Below are 22,940 nucleotides of genomic sequence, written 5' to 3'. Positions count from 1 at the left end.
ACATGCAGTTCGGGGGCCAAATCAGGCCCCTGGAGGGCTCCTATCAGGCCCCCGAGCACCTGGCTGTCATCTGCTTCCTTCTCCATCTCTCTTGCTTCCTCCTGCATTGCAGTTTGTTTTGCAAGGCTTGCTCAATCGCACAGGAGCTACAGAGCAAAACCTCTATTTTCTCCATTGGCTGAGGCTCCTCCCTTAAGGAGGAAGGGGGGGAGCAGACTCTCTCAATCGCACAGCAGAGCTACTGAGCCAAGCCTCTCTTCCTTCTATTGGCTGAGGAAAGAGCCAGAGCTTCCTGTGCCAAGTTCCCTTGATCCCGTGGGAGAAATACGAAGAAAGCATCTTTAAGACCAATGAGTTCTAATATTTTAAGCATGTTCTAAGCTTTTAAATATATATATTTGTGATTGTGTTCTTTATAAAATTTATATCTCTGCTATCTAATCTTAAATAGGTACACACATGGCCCGGCCCAACATGGCTCAGTCCAATCTGACATGGTTCCGCCCAATGAGTTCTCAGTCAGGGCTTTTCTTCTGGAAAAAGAGGTTCTGGAACTCTCAAGAGGAAAATGAAGGAGAAACACATGGGATTCTTTGAAATAATATTATTTCCATGCACTGTGGACCTACATCGACTTTAAAGCAGTTTCCAAACTTTTGTCCCTTGCGTTGTCTGACTCCCACTCCGCTCTCCTGCAGTTGCTACCAGCTTTTAGGCATTTTTTGAGAATTTGTTTCCCCAAAGAGGTTTTGGAACTCCGTTCTGGCATGCTCCCCCAGGAAAAAAAGCTCTGATTCTCATTATTCTCAGCCTCAACCCCGCCCCCGGGAGAGCCAGTTTGGTGTAGTGGTTAAGTGTGCGGACTCTTATCTGGGAGAACCAGGTTTGATTCCCCACTCCTCCACTTGCAGCTGCTGGAATGGCCTTGGGTCAGCCATAGCCCTGGCAGAGGTTGTCCTTGAAAGGGCAGCTGCTGTGAGAGCCCTCTCCAGTCCCACCCACCTCACAGGGTGTCTGTTGTGGGGGAGGAAGGTAAAGGAGATTGTGAGCCGCTCTGAGACTCTTCGGAGTGGAGGGCGGGATATAAATCCAATATCTTCTTCTTCTTCTTCTTTTGGCAATGATTCTTGATGTTTGTGTGGCTCAGACTGATTAGTTTGCAAGAGCTCTAGACTGCTAACATCACAATAGTTTTGATCTTGAGTCCTGGGAGAGCCAGTTTGGTGTAGTGGTTAAGTGTGCGGACTCTTACCTGGGAGAACCGGGTTTGATTCCCCACTCCTCCACTTGCACCTGCTAGCATGGCCTTGGGTCAGCCATAGCTCTGGCAGAGGTTGTCCTTGAAAGGGCAGCTGCTGTGAGAGCCCTCTCCAGCCCCATCTGCCTCACAGGGTGTTTGTTGTGGGAGAGGAAGAAAAAGGAGATTGGGAGCCGCTCTGAGACTCTTCAGAGTGGAGGGCGGGATATAAATCCAATATCTTCATCTACCTCACAGGGTGTCTGTTGTGGGGGAGGAAGGTAAAGGAGATTGTGAGCCGCTCTGAGACTCTTCGGAGTGGAGGGCGGGATATAAATCCAATATCTTCATCTACCTCACAGGGTGTCTGTTGTGGGGGAGGAAGGTAAAGGAGATTGTGAGCCGCTCTGAGACTCTTCAGAGTGGAGGGCGGGATATAAATCCAATATCATCTTCTTCTTCTCAATACCCTGGTATTGTTTTTACCTGGATGGAACAACAGAAAATTGCACTCTGTTTTGCAAATGGCTTTAACCCACCCCCACCCCCCAAAAATGCTTAAAGTCTGTCTTGTTAGTTTTAGGCTTTTTTTTTGTAGTTTTAACAGGTTGTTCCCTTCCTGTGTACTGATCTCTCACTTTGTTCCCATAGTTACGAAGAGTCACACCATGAGCAATCAAAAAGGTTTGGAATGTGTCGCGCCCTTGTTTTCTACTGTGGAGGAGACACCCCAAAAAATCCCTACGGTGGTCAAAGGGAAGGTCCCCCCATGGCTCAAGGGGAAACTGCTGAGGAACGGGCCTGGGAAGTTTGAGTATGGAAAGTATCAGTAAGTCCTGCTTCTTGGTGGTGGTTTCTCTGGGATTGGTGATTTCCAACTGTAACAGCCTCATGCAAGTGCTAGTTACCACAATAGGCTTGCCAATCCCCAGGTGGGGGCAGGAGATCCCCCAGTTTGGAGGCCCTCCCCTCACATCAGGGTCATCAGAAAGCAGGGCGGGGGCGGGGGGAGGAGGGAAATGCCTGCTGGACTCTCTGTTATTCCCTTTGGAGACTAATTCCCATAGGGTATAAAAGAGAATTGATACGTTGGTATTTGGGGCTTGGGGGAGGGGCTGTTTTTTGAGCTAGAGATACCACATTTGCAGGATAGTATCCGATGCCTCTCCTCAAAACACCCTGTAAGTTTCAAAAAGATTGGACCAGGGGGCCTGATTCGAAGAGCCCCCAAAGAAGGTGCCCCTATCCACTGTTTCCAATGGAGGGACGGCATTTAAAAGTTGTGCGGTCCCTTTAAATGTAATGGCTAGAACTCCCTTTGGAGTTCAATTATACTTGTCACAGCCTTGCTCCTGGCTCCACCCCCAAAGTCCCCAGATGTTTTTTGAATTGGACCTGACAACCCTATACCACAACTGTAACTACATTCTGCTTTCACATACTGAATAATCTTTGACTCTGGCAGAGGTTGTCCTTGAAAGGGTGGCTGCTGTGAGAGCCCTCTCAGCCCCACCCACCTCACAGGGTGTCTGTTGTGTGGGAGGAAGGGAAAGGAGATTGTGAGCCGCTCTGCGACTCTTCGGAGTGGAGGGTGGGATATAAATCCAATATCTTTTTCTTCTTTGTGGGCTTCAGCCTGCGAAGTCCATGTGCAGTTTTTCTAATCTGTTTTAAGAACGTAAGAGAGGCCATGTTGGATCAGGCTAATGGCCCATCCAGTCCAACACTGTATCACACAGTGGACAAAAAACCCAGGTGCCATCAGGAGGTCCATTAGTGGGGCCAGGAATGAAATAACAGTTCTAAACACCTAAACACGTTCTTCAATAATAACAACTAGAAGCCCTCCCACTGTGCCCCTCCCCAAGCACCAAGAATACAGAGCATCACTGCTCCAGACATAAGAACATAAGAGAAGCCCTGTTGGATCAGGCCAGTGGTCCATCCAGTCCAACATTTTGTGTCACATAAGAACATAAGAGAAGCCATGTTGGATCAGGCCAATGGCACATCCAGTCCAACACTCTGTGTCACATAAGAACATCAGAGAAGCCCTGTTGGATCAGGCCAGTGGTCCATCCAGTCCAACACTCTGTGTCACATAAGAACAGAAGAGAAGCCATGTTGGATCAGGCCAGTGGCCCCTCCAGTCCAACACTCTGTGTCACATAAGAACATCAGAGAAGCCATGTTGGATCAGGCCAATGGCACATCCAGTCCAACACTCTGTGTCACATAAGAACATCAGAGAAGCCCTGTTGGATCAGGCCAGTGGTCCATCCAGTCCAACACTCTGTGTCACATAAGAACATCAGAGAAGCCATGTTGGATCAGGCCAATGGCCCCTCCAGTCCAACACTCTGTGTCACATAAGAACATCAGAGAAGCCATGTTGGATCAGGCCAGTGGCCCATCCAGTCCAACACTCTGTGTCACATAAGAACATCAGAGAAGCCCTGTTGGATCAGGCCAGTGGTCCATCCAGTCCAACACTCTGTGTCACATAAGAACATAAGAGAATCCATGTTGGATCAGGCCAATGGTCCATCCAGTCCAACATTTTGTGTCACACAGTGGCCAAAAAAACCAGGTGCCATCAGGAGGTCCATCAGTGGGGCCAGGGCACTAGAAGCCCTCACACTGTTGTTCCCCCCGCCAAGCACCAAGAATACAGAGTCCAGAGATGTTGAGTTCATATGTAACGTTATGTAAAGAGATATGAATGTGGATGCAGATGAGACGTCTTGGATGCATGAAACAATGAACTGGAACCCCATACAGACTTTAAAACGGACAGTGTAGGTAGGATGATACCCTATGCTCATATCTTCTCTTTTGACAGTGTCTTTTTTTTCCCTCTGATGGAAGATTTAACCACTGGTTTGATGGTGCCGCCCTGCTACACCAGTTCACAATTGAGAAGGGGGCTGTGACCTACCAAAGCAAGTTCCTCAGGAGCGATGCCTACAAGGCCAACAGCCAGTACAACCGGATCATGGCCTCTGAGTTTGGAACCCTGTCTATGCCGGACCCTTGCAAGAGCATTTTTGAGCGGTTCATGTCGAGGTTTGAAATGATGGGCAAGTATCTTATCGATAGCAGCTCCGTTACGTAGTGAACTTGATGTTATTGCTTTCCACTTAGAAATTCTAAACAAAATTGTTGTGCTGACATTCTTGGCAGTGTGCCTTGGGACGAACCTGAGCATACTTTCATCGTCTGCCTTTGGGTGCCATTCCCTGACATTTTCGTGCCAAATTAGAAACCATGCTTCAAACCGAATGAAATTTTAGTCTAGTGGCAGCTTTAAGACCAACAAAGTTAATTTTGGATATAAGTTTTCATGTGCATGCACACTTCTTCAGATACATTTCTTTCTTTCTTTCTTTCTTTCTTTCTTTCTTTCTTTCTTTCTTTCTTTCTTTCTTTCTTTCTTTCTTTCTTTCTTTCTTTCTTTCTTTCTTTCTTTCTTTCTTTCTTTCTTTCTTTCTTTCTTTCTTTCTTTCTTTCTTTCTTTCTTTCTTTCTTTCTTTCTTTCTTTCTTTCTTTCTTTCTTTCTTTCTTTCTTTCTTTCTTTCTTTCTTTCTTTCTTTCTTCCTTCCTTCCTTCCTTCCTTCCTTCCTTCCTTCCTTCCTTCCTTCCTTCCTATTTCTATCCCACCCTCTCCGCAAGCGGATTCAGGGCGGCTAACAACGTTCATTTTTACAGGATAATATAAGCGGAGATCAATATAATATAAGCGGGTATAATATAAGCGGAGATCACATAGTACTCTGTAATGATGTAGGGTGGCAGCTCTCTCCCGGTTAGATCTCAAAGGCCTTTCGAAACAGTTCGGTCTTACAGGCCCTGCGGAAAGTAGAGAGATCCCGTAGGGCCCTTATGGCCTCCGGGAGAACATTCCACATTTCTGGTGTTGCCACCGAGAAGACCCTAGCTCGCGTATAAATCAGCAGTTTTCTTCTTCTTCTCCTTCTCCTCCTCCTCCTCCTTCTCCTCCTTCTCCTCCTTCTCCTTTCCTTCTTCTCCTCCTCCTTCTTCTCCTTCTTCTCCTCCTCCTTCTTCTCCTCCTCCTCTTCCTCCTTTCTTCTTCCTGGCTCAACATAGCAATGGAATACTTGTTCCCCTGTAACTGTTTATTCCTGTGTGTCCATAGCTGACTAAAGATCGAGATAAAAGGAGTTTTCTCAAGTGCTTTTAAATCAGTCTGCCTGAGATTTCCATGTATTTAATTTAGTTGTGAGGAAATCAACCTTTGCCATGTTGACAGTAACCGCAGACAGGAAGTCAAGAGGAGGAATACATTTATCGGCCTAGAGCAAAGACAGCTTAAACTGCTCCTCCTTCCCAGCTACTAGGGAGGTTCCCTCCCCATCCCCTCTTTCTTCCTCTGGCAGTTCACAAGAGATCAATTTGAACAAGGTGATGCGTTTATTCTAATTGCGCCCCTGCCCCTTCAGTGGGTCCTACTAAGCCAGGACTTTCGTTCTAGACTCCACCGACAACTGCAATGTGAACTATGCGATCTACAAAGGGGACTATTATGTCAGCACAGAGACCAACTTCATGCACAAAGTGGATGTGGAGACCCTGGAGTCAAAAGGGAAGGTAAACGGGACAGGATAGCAGCAAGATTAGGGTCTCAGATATACGATGGTGGGTCACAGGAGTTCCGAATTGGTGACCACGGTCCTCCCGGATAAATTCAGCATATGCTGGAAGCAGGGCTTTTTGGGTAGAAAAAGCCCAGCAGGAACGCATTTCCATATTAGGCCACACCCCCTGCTCACCATTATTTCACATAAGGCTTTTTGGTAGAAAAAGCCCCGTAGGAATTCATTTACATATTAGGCCACACCCCCTGACACCAAGCCAGCTGGAACTACGTTCCTGTGCACTAGGCTTGCCAATCCCCAGGTCCCAGCGGGGGTTCTTCCCTTTCCCAGGCTCCTTCCTGAACCCAGTCAGCTGACCGGCAGGGGGAAGCCCCGCCCCCAAAGCCACCATGTGACTTTCCCCCTCCGGAGGCTTCAGTCTCCGATTGAAAGGCTTCCTCTTGGGATGGGGTGTCTGCGTTACCTTGAAGAAGTTGGCATCAACTCGTGAGTAGAGAGGCCAATCCCTCGCCAGAAATGGGGGGCGGGGGATGCCTGCTGGGCAATTATTCCCTATGGAGAACAATTCCCATAGGGAATAATGGGGAATTAATCTGGAGGTATCAGGGGCTCTGGGGGGGCTGTTTTTTGAGGTAGAGGCACCACATTTTCAGTATAGCATCTAGTGCCTCTCCCCAAAATACCCCCTCAAGTTTCACAACGATTGGACCAGGGGGTCCAATTCTATGAGCCCCAAAAGAAGGTGCCCCTATCCTTCATTATTTCCTAGGGAAGGAAGAAATTTAAAAGGGTGTGCTGTCCCTTTAAATGTGATGGCCAGAACCCCTTTGGAGTTCAATTATGCTTCTCACAGCCTTGCTCCTGGCTCCACCCCCAATGTCTCCTGGCTCCACCCCAAAGTCTCCTGGAGCCACCCCCAAAGTCCCCAGATGTTTCTTGAATTGGACTTGGCAACACTACTGTGCACTTCTGCTCAAAAAAAAAAAAAAGAAGAAGCCCTGGCTGGAAGTAATCCAATCTGAAGGAGATCCCACCCTGCACGGAGCTCCGTTTGGGCTTGAGGCCGCAGGGGGATGATAGGAAAATAAGCTGCTTGCGTCCGGAGGTGGCAGAATCAAATGAGCCCCTTCAGTTTACAGGTCAGGAATGGCATTTTTAAATGCTTCCCCAGTTTACAAAAATCAGTGCAAGTAGAAAACGACTACACCAGGTACTGCATTTATCTGTTAACGGATTGATTTTAATTGATTAGCCCAAAGGCACCTTTATTGAATGTTCTTGCCACTAACCTCAAGCCAGTTTGGTGTAGTGGTTAAGTGTGCGGACTCTTATCTGGGAGAACCGGGTTTGATTCCCCACTCCTCCACTTGCACCTGCTGGGATGGCCTTGGGTCGGCCAGAGCTCTCTTATCTGGGAGAACCGGGTTTGATTTCCCTCTCCTCCCCTTGCACCTGCTGGAATGGCCTTGGGTTAGCCAGAGCTCTCTCATCTGGGAGAACCGGGTTTGATTCCCCACTCCTCCACTTGCAGCTGCTGGAATGGCCTTGGGTCAGCCATAGCTCTCTCATCTGGGAGTACCGGGTTTGATTCCCCACTCCTTCCCTTGCACCTGCTGGAATGGCCTTGGGTTAGCCAGAGCTCTCTCATCTGGGAGAACCGGGTTTGATTCCCCACTCCTCCACTTGCACCTGCTGGAATGGCCTTGGGTCAGCCATAGCTCTCTTATCTGGGAGAACCGGGTTGGATTCCCCACTCCTCCACTTGCAGCTGCTGGAATGGCCTTGGGTCAGCCATAGCTCTGGCAGAGGTTGTCCTTGAAAGGGAAGCTGCTGTGAGAGCCCTCTCAGCCCCACCCACCTCACAGGGTGTCTGTTGTGGGGGAGGAAGCTAAAGGAGATTGTGAGCCGCTCTGAGACTCTTCGGAGAGGAGGGCGCGATATAAATCCAATATCTTTATCTACCTCACAGGGTGTCTGTTGTGGGGGGGAAGGTAAAGGAGATTGTGAGCCGCTCTGAGACTCTTTGGAGTGGAGGGCGGGATATAAATCCAATATCTTCATCTACCTCACAGGGTGTCTGTTGTGGGGGAGGGAGGGAAAGGAGATTGTGAGCCACTCTGAGACTCTTTGGAGTGGAGGGCGGGATATAAATCCAATATCTTCATCTACCTCACAGGGTGTCTGTTGTGGGGGAGGGAGGGAAAGGAGATTGTGAGCCGCTCTGAGACTCTTTGGAGTGGAGGGCGGGATATAAATCCAATATCTTCTTCTTCTTCTCCAAATAGCCATGTGCATGGCTGGTTGCCAACAGAGACGCACCCCTAGTTCATGCCAGGGCTGGGGAAATATTTTGAAGATTGCAAGAGCTTCTTTGTGGAAAAACCAGCATCTTTGCATTGGCAGGTGAACTGGAGTAAGTACGTTGCAGTGAACGGGGCGACTGCGCACCCGCATTATGACGCGGACGGAACGGCGTACAACATGGGCAATTCGTATGGGAGACAAGGTGAGATTTCTGGGGTTGCTTGATTGAGCTTGCCCAGGATCCCTTTGCATCGGTTTGTAGGCAGGGTTCAAGTCCATCAAGGTAATAACTTATCAAGCTCACGGATCAGCAGAGCTGAGCATCTTTAATTTGTTCTTTAAAAAAGGTATAGGTAGTCCCCTGTGCAAGCACCGGTCGTTTCCAACTCTGGGGTAACGGAGCTTTCACAACGTTTTCACGGCAGACTTTTTACGGGGTGGTTTGCCCTTGCCTTTTCCAGTCATCTACACTTTCCTCCCAGCAAGCTGGATTCTCATTTGACCGACCTCGGAAGGATGGAAGGCTGAGTCAATCTGGAGCCGGCTACCTGTACCAGCTTCCGCTGGGACTCCGACTGCAGTTCTGCAGCTTTACCGCTCTGCGTCACAGGGCTCTTCTTGTTCTTTACTGGGTACTTATTTCTGCGATGGTGCTCTCTTATATGGGAGTCTGCAGGAGAGAGGGTTTCTTTACATCCCCTGTATATTTATTTATTTATTTATTTATTTATTTATTTATTCCGCAATTTATATCCCGCCCTTCCCACAGAGTGGCTCAGGGCGGCTCACAACAAACGATAAAACAATAAAACAAAGCAAAGTTATTACATTTAAAAGTTAAGCATTTAAAAACCTAAAAACTATAACATTATAACATTAAACGACACAGTATAAAACACAGCAGTCTAGCAGGCTACATTTATCCAGTCAGGCGTAGGCTAACCGGAAGAGGGTTGTCTTACAGGCCCTGCGGAACTGAGTAAGATCCCGCAGGGCCCTCACCTCTTCCGGTAGCTGGTTCCACCATGTTGGAGCCATTGTAGAGAAAGCCCTGTCTCTGGTCGCCTTGAGACGGACTTCCTTAGGCCCAGGGATGGTGAGAAGATTTTGAGTCCCAGACCTCAGTACTCTCTGGGGAATGAAGATACGGACCTGTAAAATTGCCTTCTCCTGAGCCGTACAGTTGGCCCTTCTGTTCCCGTAGCAGCAGCTTTTCACAAGAGTGCTGCATGAAGCTGCCATCCTGAAACAGTCATCTACTCAGACTGGCAGAGACTCTCTAGGGCAGAGGTGGCCAAACTTGCTTAATATAAAAGCCACATAGAATAAATGTCAGATGTTTGAGACGTGAATGCCAGATGTTTGAGATCGGGAGGGAGGGAGGCAAATAGATGTGGAAGGGAAGCGAGAGGTGGAAAGAAGGTAACTTTAAATGCATTCTCTAATGCACCTGGAGAAGTGATTTAAAGAGCAAAATGCCTTCACCAAGCCAGCTGACAGGGCAGTGAAGGCTTCAAGAGCCACACAGTATGTGTGAAAGGGCCACATGTGGCTCCCGAGCCACAGTTTGGCCACCCCTGCTCTAGAGTCCAAGGTTGAGGTTTCTTACAACACCAACTTCTGGATGCTTTTTAGCTGGAGTTACAGGGGATTGAACCTGGGACCTTCTGTGTGCCAAGCAGATGTTCTACCACTGAGCCACAGCCACAGCCCCTCCCCCTGCCTTTTACTGAATCTGCCAAAGTCAATATCTTTCATATGGGACAAAAGAACAAAATGTTTATAGAGACTCTCATGTAGAAACTGGTAAGAGTGGGGGGAAGTATTTGGAGTGTACAAAACAGACTTGCAGTGATAAGAAATCCTAAGGCTTTCCAGTCCCCAGAGAAACTGTTCATGCCTTGAGTGATTGAGGCTGAGGCAGTTAACTGGCACCGATTCTCTCCAGAAGTTCCTTCAATTTGTTGACTTTCCACTATTGTTGCTCCCACCGCATTCCTTTCTGCCCATTTTTTTCCTAGCCACGTGAACTGCAGGCAAAATTGTCTGGTTATTCTCATACAGAAAACACTGGGGGGAAACCTAAGAGAATCGAGAAGGCTGTTTAAAACAACAACCTCCCCCCCCCCCAAAAAAAATCTTGTACCATAGCCTTTTGGGACTAAATCTGCTGGGGCTACGTTCTGTCCATCTACTGCTATTTCAGACATATTCCGAATGTGCTCAGACAGATACTTCCTAGGAAGTCAGAAGTCCTGTTCTGAGTATATGGCTCAGTCTTCAAGCTTGAGATGAAAAGCTCTACCCCTGCATTTCCAGCTAAAAGGAGCAGGTGGAAAAGGTAAAAGGTAGTCCCCTGTGCATGCAACAGTCGTTTCCAACTCTGGGGTGACGTTGCTTTCACAACGTTTTCATGGCAGACTTTTGACAGGGTGGTTTGCCATTGCCTTCCCCAGTCATTACACTTCCCCCCCCAGCAAGCTGGGGACTCATTTGACCCGCCTCAGAAGGAGGGAAGGCTGAGTCAACCTCCAGCCGGCTACCTGAACCCAGCTTCTGCAGGGATCGAACTGAGGTCATATAAGCAGAGTTTAGGACTGCAGTACTGCAGCTTTACTACTCTGCACCACGGGGCTCTTCTTAAAGGTAAAGGTAGTCCCCTGTGCAAGCACCAGTCGTTTCTGACTCTGGGGTGACGTTGCTTTCACAACGTTTTCACGGCAGGCTTTTTATGGGGTTTGCCACTGCCTTCCCCAGCCATCTACGCTTTCCCCCCCCAGCAAGCTGGGTACTCCTTTGACTGACCTCGGAAGGATGGAAGGCTGAGTCAACCTGGAGCCGGCTACCTGAAACCAGCTTCTGCTGGGATCGAACTCAGGTTGTGAGCAGAGAGTTCAGATCACAGTACTGCAGCTTTACCCCCTCTGCGCCACGGGGCTCTTTCTGAGCAGGTGGTAGGTAATATGAAAGAGCTCTCTCTGCCTGAGACCCAGGGGAGCTGCTGCCAGTCTCGCTAGACAAGACTGACTGTTGTGGAGCGAGGGTCTGATTCAGTAATTCATACGAACCCTGCCCAGGTAGCTCAATAGGCGAATGGCCTAAAACCCCCCCCGCAGCTATGGCCAGAATCGTTCCTAACAGATGTGTTTTGTCCCCTCCAGGTTCAAAGTATAACATCATCCAGATTCCCCCCCAGAAGTCTGGTCCTGATGACACCAGTCTGCGGGGTGCAAAAATCTTGTGCACCATTCAGCCCAAAAATAAACCCTCCTATTACCACAGTTTTGGTGAGCGCATCCTCCTTTGAATTGAAAGAGCTGCATTTCCAGTAGAATTTCTAGCGGGAGCGACCAAGGAAGTTTATGGCAGAAAGAGCGGGGGGGGGGGGGGGATCTCTTATTTCGCAACCAAGGCAACTAGGAGCCTAGTCTATAGACTGGGATGTCATAAGCATCGGCTGTTTTCGTTCTTTGAAACCGGGGCAGGGCGGAAAGCCCCAAGAATGTGGCCGGTGCGTGGGATTCAAGGCTCCAAGGTGTGGAGACAACCATAAGCACACATGGTTTGGAAAAGGATTAGGCAAATGGATGGAGGATCAGTCTGTCAACAGCTATTAGCTGCAGTGGCTTCATGGAACAATAGCGGGGACAGTTTCTGTATAAAGGGACATGTGTCTAGTTGCTTCAGGGCCAGGGCTTTTTTTGTAGCAGGAACTCCTTTGCATATTAGGCCACACCCCTCCTGATGTAGCCAATCCTTCAAGAGCTTCCAGGGCTCTTCTTACAGGGCCTACTGTAAGCTCCAGGAGGATTGGCTACATCAGGGGTGTGTGGGTCTAATATGCGAAGGAACCCCTGCTACAAAAAAGAAGCCCTGCGTGACCCTATGAATAAATGTCCTATCTTCAGGGCTTTTGTTTTTGTGTAGCAGGAACTCCTTTGCATATTAGGCCACATACCCCTGATGTAGCCAATCCTCCAAGAGCCTTACTGGGCTCTTCGTACAGGGCCTACTGTAAGCTCCAGGAGGACTGGCTACATCAGGGGGTGTGGCCTAATATGCAAAGGAGTTCCTGCTATAAAAAAAAAGTCCTGCCGATCTTAAGAACCTTACTCAGGTCTTGCAAGCTGGAAAGCCGTGACTTCCTTTACTGGGCCAGTCCATCTTCTATTGTGTCTTCCTCTTTTTCTGTTGCTTTCAACTTTTCCTAGCCCTTTTCAGACATGTCTTTTCATGATGTGGTCAAAGTACAGTAGCCCCCCGTTGAGTCATTTTTAGCTTCTAGGGCAGGGGTGGGGAACCTCTGTCCAAAGGGCCGTATACGGCCCTCGAGGTCACTTGGTGTGGACCTTGGGGATTCCTGGACTGAACTGAGCCATGTGGCAGCCTCCCTGGGGCCTGGGCTGGCCAGCGAGGATCGTGGGGCCCAGCTGCGCTGTGCAGCAGCCTCCCCAGGGCCAGGCAGGGATCACAGGGCCCAGATGTACTGTGCGGCAGCCTCCCCCGGGGCCTGGCTGGCCGGCCAGAATTGCTGCAGGGCCTGGAAAAGTTACTGTCACCGTTCAGTTTGCACTTGATTATCCCAGAGGGTGTGGCCTAATATGCTAATGAGTGTGTGACCTAATGTGTTAACATTAGGTGATGTGGTCTAATATGCTGCTGAGTTCCTGCTGTGCTTTTTCTACAAAAAAGCCTTGGACCTATGCATTTGCCTAGGGCAGCGGGCCGGGTGTGTGTGTGTGTGGGCCAGATTAGACTCTCCCCACATGACTTCAAATAGAAAAACTATTATTTGCATTAATTTTGCCAGCCTGAATCATTCTCCCTTGGCGGAGCACTGTTTTTTAAGTTGATAATTTTTATGGCCCACAAATGATGTTATAAATATCCATATGGCCCTTGGCAGAAAAAAGGTTCCCCACCCCTGTTCTAGGGAGAGTTCAGGCTTGATCTGATCTGGAAGCCACTTGTTTATAGCCGTGGGAAAGCGCAAGAGCCCAGTTGCACCTTAAAGACGAACAACATTTGTGTCAGGGCAGGAGCTTTTGAGAGTCAAGCTCTGTGAACCGTTCAAGAAGCTGGGCTAGGCCTTGAGCAGGATAGCCTAGGCAAGCCCAATCTCATCAGATCTAGGAAGACAAGCAGGGTCAACTCTGGCAAGTAGCGGATGGGTGACCTTGAAATACCAGCAGTCAAGAGGACAGGGCAGGCTTTATTCATCCATTTCTCTGAATATCCTCCAGGCCCCTGGTAGGTGTCAGTCACCAAGGGGCACCATGACTTCCAAGGTACAGACACACACACACAAAAACAAACAAAAAGGAGGAGGAGGAGGAGGAGGAGAGGAAGAAAATATTGAATTTATATCCCGCCCATCACTCTGAATCTGAGGTGGGTGGGGCTGAGAGGACTCACCCAGCAGCTGCCCTTTCAAGGACAACTCTGTGAGAGCTATGACTGACCCAAGGCCATGCCAGCAGGTGCAAGTGGAGGAGTGTGGGAATCAAACCTGGTTCTCCCAGATAAGAGAGCTCTGGCTGACCCAAGGCCATTCCAGCACCTGCAAGTGGAGGAGTGGGGAATCAAACCCAGTTCTCCCAGATAAGAGAGCTATGGCTGATCCAAGGCCATTTCAGCAGGTGCAAGTGGAGGAGTGGGGAATCAAACCCGGTTCTCCCAGATAAGAGAGCTCTGGCTGACCCAAGGCCATGCCAGCAGGTGCAAGTTGGAGGAGTGGGGAATCAAACCCGGTTCTCTCAGATAAGAGAGTTTCTGGCTGACCCAAGGCCATTCCAGCAGCTGCAAGTGTAGGAGGGGGAATCAAACCCAGTTCTCCCAGATAAGAGAGCTCTGGCTGACCCAAGGCCATTCCAGCAGGTGCAAGTGGAGGAGTGGGGAATCAAACCCGGTTCTCCCAGATAAGAGAGCTCTGGCTGACCCAAGGCCATTCCAGCAGCTGCAAGTGAAGGAGTGGGGAATCAAACCTGGTTCTCCAGATAAGAGAGCTCTGGCTGACCCAAGGCCATTCCAGCAGGTGCAAGTGGAGGAGTGGGGAATCAAACCTGGTTCTCTCCCAGATAAGAGAGCTCTGGCTGACCCCAAGGCCATTCCAGCACCTGCAAGTGGAGGAGTGGGGAATCAAACCCAGTTCTCCCAGATAAGAGAGCTATGGCTGATCCAAGGCCATTTCAGCAGGTGCAAGTGGAGGGAGTGGGGAATCAAACCCGGTTCTCCCAGATAAGAGAGCTCTGGCTGACCCAAGGCCATTCCAGCAGCTGCAAGTGTAGGAGGGGGAATCAAACCCAGTCTCTCCAGATAAGAGAGCTCTGGCTGACCCAAGGCCATTCCAGCAGGTGCAAGTGTGAGAGTGGGAATCAAACCCTGGTTCTCCCAGATAAGAGAGCTCTGGCTGACCCAAGGCCATTCCAGCAGCTGCAAGTGGAGGAGTGGGGAATCAAACCCGGTTCTCCCAGATAAGAGAGCTCTGGCTGACCCAAGGCCATTCCAGCAGGTGCAAGTGGAGGAGTGGGGAATCAAACCGGGTTCTCCCAGATAAGAGAGCTCTGGCTGACCCAAGGCCATTCCAGCAGGTGCAAGTGGAGGAGTGGGGAATCAAACCCGGTTCTCCCAGATAAGAGAACTGTGGCTTACCCAAGGCCATTCCAGCAGGTGCAAGTGGAGAGTGGGGAATCAAACCCGGTTCTCCCAGATAAGAGAACTGTGGCTGACCCAAGGCCATTCCAGCAGGTGCAAGTGGAGGAGTGGGGAATCAAACCCGGTTCTCCCAGATAAGAGTCCACGCACTTACACCCCTACATCAAACTGGCTCTCTACTACACCCAAACTGGAGGAGGAGGGACTAGTAGAGGACAGGGGGAGGGTCTTGGGCACTTTCTCTCCAGGGTCCCCCCAAAACCTGGAACCGGCCCTGTTGAGGAGTGTGGCTGGGACAGAGGATGTCTAAACCTTATCATGTTTTGCTTCCAGCAAATGAGCAAAAACTATGTGATCTTCATTGAGCTGCCTCTCAAATAAGCGTGTGGAAGCTCGCCACAGCGAAGACTTTTAAAAGGTCCTATTTACCAAGCACAAGACCCGCTTCCATGTGGTGGACAAGGTCACTGGGGAGGTAGGTCTTTGCCAGGGGAGGTTTTCAAGGGCCCCGAGGTGAAAAGTGGACACTCGTCTGGCTTTCTGAGGAACATCATGAGAAGAGCCGCAGGGGAGACCACAGACATGCAAGGTCCAATATCCAGGGAGACGACGGACAGAGCAGAGCAAAGCGAGGGTCATCCTAGACTGGCCAGAGCTGTCCACACCTTGGCAAGCTGTCCAGATGGAAGAAGCACCCCCCAAGTCAGGAGAAGGAGCTTATCAAACTTGAGGTGTCCTGGTTAGTCCCAGGTCTCATGGAGTGAGGTTCAGTCAAGTCACACCTGGAGTGGAGACTGCAACCAATATATGGGGGGTGCCTCACCCACTTAGGGGCCTTAGGCAGTTGTCTAGGGTGCCAGGAGGCAGTGGGCACCAAGGATACCAAAGCCCAGCACTGCCAACCCGGCTTGTCTGGCTGGTGGACAGCTGGGGGTATGCCCAGTATGTGACTCCTGGGATGCTCATCTGCCCAGGGCAGCTGTCTGATGCCCAGTGGGTGGTTCAGAGTGTGCCTGGGCCAACTGGCGGCATGTGGGCGTGCACCAAGAACTGTTGGCCTTGGGTGTCACCTGCCCATGAGCTAAGGTTGCCAAGTCCCCTGCGTTCTCCAGTGCGCAACACAATGATGTCACCTGGAAGCGATGTCATCACGTCAGCGATGTCGCTCGCAGCCGCTTTATGCATTTCCGGGAAAACTCTACGGTTTTCCCAGATGCTCTAGCCATTTGGGTGGGTGAAACTCTATGGTACATCTTGTACCATAGAGTTTCCCCTCCCAAATGGCTACAGCGTCTGGGAAAACCATAGAGTTTTCCCAGAAATGCGTAGAATGGCTGTGAGCGCATTTGCCAGCTCGATGGCATCGCTTCCGGGTGACGTCACCATGCTGACGATGTCAGAGGAGGTTCCCCCCCACCGGCCCAATATGGGCTGACAGGTTGGGAACCTCTCAGGCGGGGGAACCCCTGCTTGGACCGGGGACTTGGCAGCCCTACCTTGGCCCACCCGGTGCTTGTGGCTTTATTGGACTGCTCTGGCTCCACCCCCTCTCTCCCTTCCATCCCATCTCTCTGTCTGTGGGTTAGGGTTAGGGGGAGTAGAAGGCGGAGTCAGAGGCCTGCCTGGGCCTGTGAGGTCTAGGATTTCCCTGTGGTGGAATCAGCTTGCTCAGCCCAAGCCCCTGCTGCGGTAAATGGTTTGGCTGCAGAAGGAGAATCGCCGAACGGTTGTGAATGTGACTATCTTTGGGTCTGAAGAAGTAAGAGGGTGGACTTCGGGGCTCTTCCCACACGTGGAAATCTTTTCAAGCCACCTTCTGTTATTTCCAGATTTTGAGAGGGCAAAGAGGGAGGATTAGTACCAGGTAATACTTGTGCCTGTGGACAGATTATATGCGGCCTTTCCTTTAATAATATCAGTGTGGGTCTAAATAGAGAGTATCTTAAAAACTATTTTTTGCTTTAAAGTATTCCTTTATGTGATTAACAACCGCCTCCCCTCCCCCCATGATTGCTTTTAGGAGAATCAAGAATCTGAGCGAACAACTAGTTCATAGTAACATCCGGGGCTTTTTTTTTTTTTGGTAGAAAACGCCCAGTAGGAACTCGTTTGCATATTAGGCAGCACCCCATGACATTAAAATTGTTTCTACACAAAAGCCCCACCAGGAACTCATTTGCATATTAGGCCACACCTCCTAACGCCAAGCCAGCCAGAACTACGTTCCTGGGCGTCCTTGCTCAAAGAAAACCCTGGTAGCACCCATAAATGTGTTAGTCAACAAACAATTCTACCTGGAACTAATCCTCTTCAGGGACGTTTTGCCTGTATTGTAAGTTAACATGTAATATGAAATAGAAGAAGATGAAGATATTGGATTTATATCCCGCCCTCCACTCCGAAGAGTCTCAGAGCGGCTCACAATCTCCTTTCCCTTCCTCCCCCACAACAGACACCCTGTGAGGTAGATGAAGATATTGGATTTATATCCCGCCCTCCACTCCAAGGAGTCTCAGAGCGGCTCACAATCTCCTTTCCCTTCCTCCCCCACAACAGACACCCTGTGAGGTAGATGAAGATATTGGATTTATATCCCGCTCTCCACTCCAAAGAGTCTCAGAGCGGCTCACAATCTCCTTTATCTTCCTCCCCCACAACAGACACCCTGTGAGGTGGGTGGGGCTGGAGAGGGCTCTCACAGCAGCTGCCCTTTCAAGGACAACCTCTACCAGAGCTATGGCTGACCCAAGGCCACGCTAGCAGGTGTAAGTGGAGGAGTGGGGAATCAAACCCGGTTCTCCCAGATAAGAGTCCACACACTTCACCACTACACCAAACTGGCTCTCCACACCAAACCGGCTCTCAATACTTTATCAAACCTTTAGATAAGGAAAAAAAAAACCTGTACTAAATAGTTTTACACCAGCCAATGCCTCTGCAAGAAGAATTTATGTCAGAAAAACAAGAAGAAACTTAATTAATTTATTTATTATTTATTATTATTATTTATTACTTTACATTTCTATCCCGCCCTCTCCGCAAGCGGACTCAGGGCGGCTGGCAACATTCACATTCTCAAGTTAGGAACACAGCCGTGCCCTGGAATAGTCTCTTCCGATCTCAGAAGCTAAGCCGAATCGGCCCTGGAAAGTATTTGGATGAGAGACCTCCAAGGCAAGCTAATCTAATCTCTCTGAACAAGCCGCCCAGTAGGCGTTGTCAGAAGTCACCATGACTTCCGGGCACACAAGTGCACACACACACAATCGGAAACTTAAGAAACATGCATAGCAGCAGTGTTCCCTTTAAGCTAAGTTAGCGTGAGCTAGCTCACAGATTTTTAGCCTCCAGCTCACACATTTGTGTCTTCGCTCAGGAAGGATGACCCTAGAGCACAATAATGTATGCAGGAGCTCACAACTTTAATGCCAGTAGCTCGCAAAGTAGAATGTTTGCTCGCAGGACTCTGCAGCTTAGAGGGAACATGGCAAAGCAGAACACAAAAGTCATATAAAATGGAAAAGGAAAGTGGTTAAACGCTTTACTGAAAACAATCCTGGTGCTTCTGATTTGACTTTTTGGGCTGTGCAGAAATTCACCTGTCAAAATGAAAGGCTGCTATTGAAAAAAAAAAAGAAGCAGACTGGATTGTTAGACTCCAGACGGGTAAATGTGTTTTTATGGTTGCATCAGCTGCTGTTAAAAAAAAACCAGGTAATTACAGTCAGCTGGATGCCAGAATATAGTAAAGTTCTTCCAATGACTATTACCTGCTGATCTTTTTAGTCTTTTTGAAGAACTACTGCAAGACAAACAGGTTGGTAACATTCGTCCCTGTGCAGAAAAAATATTTCTTTAATTTTGAGCCCAAACCTGTTGGGTGCTGTGCTCCAAGTAAGGGTGCTCAACTGCCTTGCCCGTCTAAGGGAAAAAAGGCGGACTTGGCAGTAGCTGCTAACTAGCAGATAGCAGCTACTGCCAAGTCCGCCTTTTTTCACCTTAGACGGGCAAGGCAGTTGGCCCCCTTCCTGGAGCACAGCAACCTGGCAACAGTGATCCACGCAACGGTCACCTCGAGGTTGGACTACTGTAATGCCCTCTACATGGGGCTGCCCCTGCACTGAACCCGGAAACCTGCAGCTAGTGCAAAATGCAGCAGCCAGGCTGCTACTGGGACTGCCTCGGTGGGAACATGTGCAGTCTGGGCTGCAGGAATTGCACTGGCTGCCAGTTGTTTACCGGGTTCGTTACAAGGTGCTGGTCATTAACTTTAAAGCCCTATATGGACGAGGACCTGCCTACCTTAGGGACCGCCTCTCTACATATGTTCCCCAGAGAGCACTGCGATCAAGCTCAAAAAATCTTCTTGAAATCCCTGGGCCAAAAGAAACTAAATTAAAAGCTACCAGAGAACAGGCGTTCTCTACAAAGGCCCCCCAATGGTGGAATCAATTGCCGGAAGAGGTGCGGGCCCTACAAGATCTTAACCAGTTCCGTAGGGCCTGTAAAACTGCCATCTTCCAGCTAGCTTTTTAAGACAGAACTCTTGATAAGATCAATAACACCGAGCCATCTTATACGCCATTCGACTGTATTTTAATGTCATACTGTTTTATTGGTTTTATTCTTTAAATTATTAACTATATTATCTATTGTTTATCTGTATCATGGTTTTACCATGTCTTGTTAGCCGGCCTGAGCCTGCCTAGGCGGGGAGGGCGGGGTATAAATAAAAGTTGTTTATTATTATTATTATTATTATTATTATATGACTGATATTTTTAAAAAGGTAAAGGTAGTCCCCTGTGCAAGCACCAGTCGTTTCCAACTCTGGGGTGACGTCACATCACAACGTTTTCACGGCAGACTTTTTACGGGGTGGTTTGCCATTGCCTTCCCCAGTCATCTACGCTTTCCCCCCAGCAAGCTGGGGACTCCTTTTACTGACCTCAGAAGGATGGAAGGCTGAGTCAACCTGGAGCCGGCTACCTGAACCTAGGTTCCCCCAGGATCGAACTCAGGTCGTGAGCAGAGAGCTTGGACTGCAGTAGTGCAGCTTCACCACTCTGTGCCCAATTGACTGATATTTTAGGACCTGGATTCAAATGTAATAGCTTAATTATATAATTTTAATTATACTTAGGCAAACTCAGTGTTGTCACTACATACGACAGATTCCCCTGACGAAGCCGGTTGGTGTAACCCGTAGGGAATTTTTGAGTAATAAAATATATTTTACCTGATTTTGCCCCATCAGCCTTGGTTGTATTTTTCTTTTTCAGTCTCCTGTGACTTATGTGGCGCTTTATTTTCATGCATGTAGGCTGCCAACCTCCAGGTGGCACCTGGAGCTCCCCCGCTGTTCCAATGGATCTCCAGGCAGCCACGATCAGTTCCCATTGGAGAAAATGGCTGCTTGGAACGGGGCTGTTTATGTTTAATTCGATTTATACCCCACCCTCCCCGCCAAGGTGGGCTCAGGGTGGCTTACATCAAATCATAGTAAACTGTGATTGCAGTCATAAAATCAATAAAACCATTAAACAGTACAAGTTAAAACAATCTACAGTTGGTGCTAATAAATCAGATGTTACTCCTATTCTCAGGACGACAGTTGTTCCAGAATTCTCCTACAGTTGACTGAAGGCTAGCCGGAAAAGAGCGCTTACAGGCCTTGCGGAACTGAGTGAGGTCCTGCAAGGCCCTAACCTCTTCCGGCAATTGATTCCACCAGGAGGGGGCTGCCACTGAGAAGGCCCGATCCCTGGTGGTCAACAGTCTCGCCTCTTTCCGCCCTAGGGTTGCCAAGTCTAATTCAAGAAATATCTGGGGACTTTGGGGGTGGAGCCAGGAGACTTTGGGGTGGGGCCAGGAGACATGGGGCAGAGCCAGGAGCAAGGGGTGTGACAAGCATAATTGAACTCCAAGAGAGTTCTGGCCATCACATTTAAAGGGACAGCACACCTTTTAAAATGCACCTTTAAAATGCACACCTTCCATAGGAAATAATGAAGGATAGGGGCACCTTCTTTTGGGGCTCATAGAATTGGACCCCCTGGTCCAATCCTTTTGAAACTTGGGAGGTATTTTGGGGAGAGGCACTAGATGCTATACTGAAAATTTGGCACTTCTACCTCAAAAAACAGCCCCCCCCAGAGCCCCCAATACCCGTAGATCAATTCCCCATCATTCCCTATGGGACTCGTTCATGGAGGTGCATGATGGCTGTGGGGGCGGGGCTTCCCCCGCCGGCCAGCTGGCTGGGGGAGGGGGGGGAAGCCTGTAAAACCGGGGGATCCCCCGCTGGGCCCTGGGGATTGGGAAGCCTATTCCGCCCAGGGGATCACTAGGTTGTACCCTGCTGAGGTCCCATCCCTGCTCAAACCACACCCCCCAGCTCCCCTCCCCTAAATCCCCAAGTATTTCCCAACCCAGAGCTGCTAACCCGACTTGCACATCTTGTGTGTTCTTTGCCCAGGTCTTGCCCAATAAGTACTATACGAGGCCCCTCATGTCTTTCCATCAAATCAATGCCTTTGAAGATGAAGGCTGCATCGTCCTTGATCTCTGCTGTCAAGACAATGCGGCAGTCCTTGACATTTTCCGACTGCAGAACCTCCGTAAGGCAGGGGAAGCCCTGGACAAGGTAAAACTCTGAATGCTTTTGAACACAAGGCCGGGTTAAAGGACACAGGGCTTTCCTTAAGCAGCCCAGAGCGCTTGTTGTGTTCCAGACATATGAACATACAAAGATGCCTTATGCTGAATCAGACCCTTGGTCCATCGAAGTCAGTAGCCGCCCTGAGCCCGCCTTGCTGGGGAGGGCGGGATATAAATCGAAGAAATAATAATAGTATTGTCTACTCAGACTGGCAGCGGCTCTCCAGGGTCTCAAGCTAAGGTTTTTCACGCCCTTGCCTGGACCCTTTTTAGTTGGAGATGCTGGGGATTGAACCTGGATCTTCTGCTTACCAAGCAAATGCTCTACCACTGAACCACCTCCCTCTCCAATAACAAATGAGTCTGACATCCCTGATCTACTCAGACCACAGTGTAGGGTTGCCATGTCCAATTCAAGAAATCTCTGGGGACTTTGGGGGTGGAGCCAGGAGACTTTGGGGGTGGAGCCAGGAAACACTGGGGTGGAGCTAGGAGCAAGGGGTTGTGACAAGCATCACAGCTCCAAACTGTCCTTTTAAAAAGAGCGAGAAAGGGAAAGATACCAGGAGGGGTCATAAACCAAGCATGTATTTGGGGAGGTACTGGGAGTTAAAGGGGCTTCTCCCCCGCCCCCCTATCGCCACAGCTTCCCCATCGCATCAACCTCCCATAAAATGTTCAGCGCTTCCTCCATCTAGACCCAGCACCCCACAGATTGCCCGCCAACACAGGAAGGACCTAGAAGGACCCAGATTTGCGGCTCGCCACGCTCCTGGCCTGCCTCCACCCTCCCCTTCTCTGATTTTACCTCAGAGACGGAGCGGAGCAGGCGATGCCGCTGCGCTGCCGCCGCCTCTTCTCCGGTTTACCTTAGCTGCTCCTCCGAGATGGGGCGGCTCGCCACGCTTCTTGGCGCCGTTTCCCCCTCCTCCTCCCGCTTCCATTTTTTTAGAGAGCGGGGGAAGAGGCTGTAAATCCTGGGGTCCCCCACCAGGGCGGGAGGGTTGGGAAGCCTACCACAGTGGCTCTCCAGGGACTCAGCCAGAGGCCTTTCCCATCACCCCTTACTTGGTTCCTTCAACTGTGGATGCCAGGGATTGAACCTGGGACCTTCTGCATGCCAAACAGATGCTCTGCCACTGAGCCACGGCCCCTGCCAGACCTATAATTGTACTTCCTTATCCATTGGCATTCTTACACAAACCAAGGGCCTCCTTGGTTGTGGCCCTCTCTCCCCAAGAAGGCCTGTCTTTCCTCATCTGTTGCTGTCCTCCACCAATGGGTGAAGAGTTTTTAAATTTCATTTGGCATCCCCTCAACGTTCCCTACTTCCTAACCGATACGTAAAAACGAACCCAAGCAAAAGGACGTATGTCCTCCCTGTCCACTTCCGGTTGCGCTTTCCTTAGAACGACTACACTGCATAGAATTTTCTTCACCCGTGCGCTAGACAAGCTGTTGAAATTTCC

At 49.5% G+C, this 22,940-nt stretch overlaps 1 protein-coding gene across 1 annotated transcript in view; it reads left to right on the top strand.

Moving 5' to 3' along the window:
* LOC132580334 (carotenoid-cleaving dioxygenase, mitochondrial-like) overlaps window positions 1-22,940 on the top strand; it is a 45,813-nt gene that overhangs the window by 10,514 nt on the left and 12,359 nt on the right. The window contains 9 exon segments of the mRNA XM_060251067.1: window positions 1,889-2,066; window positions 4,106-4,317; window positions 5,730-5,845; window positions 8,257-8,359; window positions 11,319-11,445; window positions 15,147-15,187; window positions 15,190-15,234; window positions 15,237-15,286; window positions 21,290-21,457. Of these exon segments, the coding sequence (XP_060107050.1) occupies window positions 1,906-2,066; window positions 4,106-4,317; window positions 5,730-5,845; window positions 8,257-8,359; window positions 11,319-11,445; window positions 15,147-15,187; window positions 15,190-15,234; window positions 15,237-15,286; window positions 21,290-21,457 (1,023 nt within the window). The 5' untranslated portion in view covers window positions 1,889-1,905.

Source organism: Heteronotia binoei, chromosome 12 (assembly GCF_032191835.1).
Source record: "Heteronotia binoei isolate CCM8104 ecotype False Entrance Well chromosome 12, APGP_CSIRO_Hbin_v1, whole genome shotgun sequence".
Taxonomy (NCBI): Eukaryota; Metazoa; Chordata; class Lepidosauria; order Squamata; family Gekkonidae; genus Heteronotia; species Heteronotia binoei.
The sequence above is the reverse complement of the archived record's forward strand: the minus strand, read 5'-3'. Positions and strand labels throughout refer to the sequence as shown.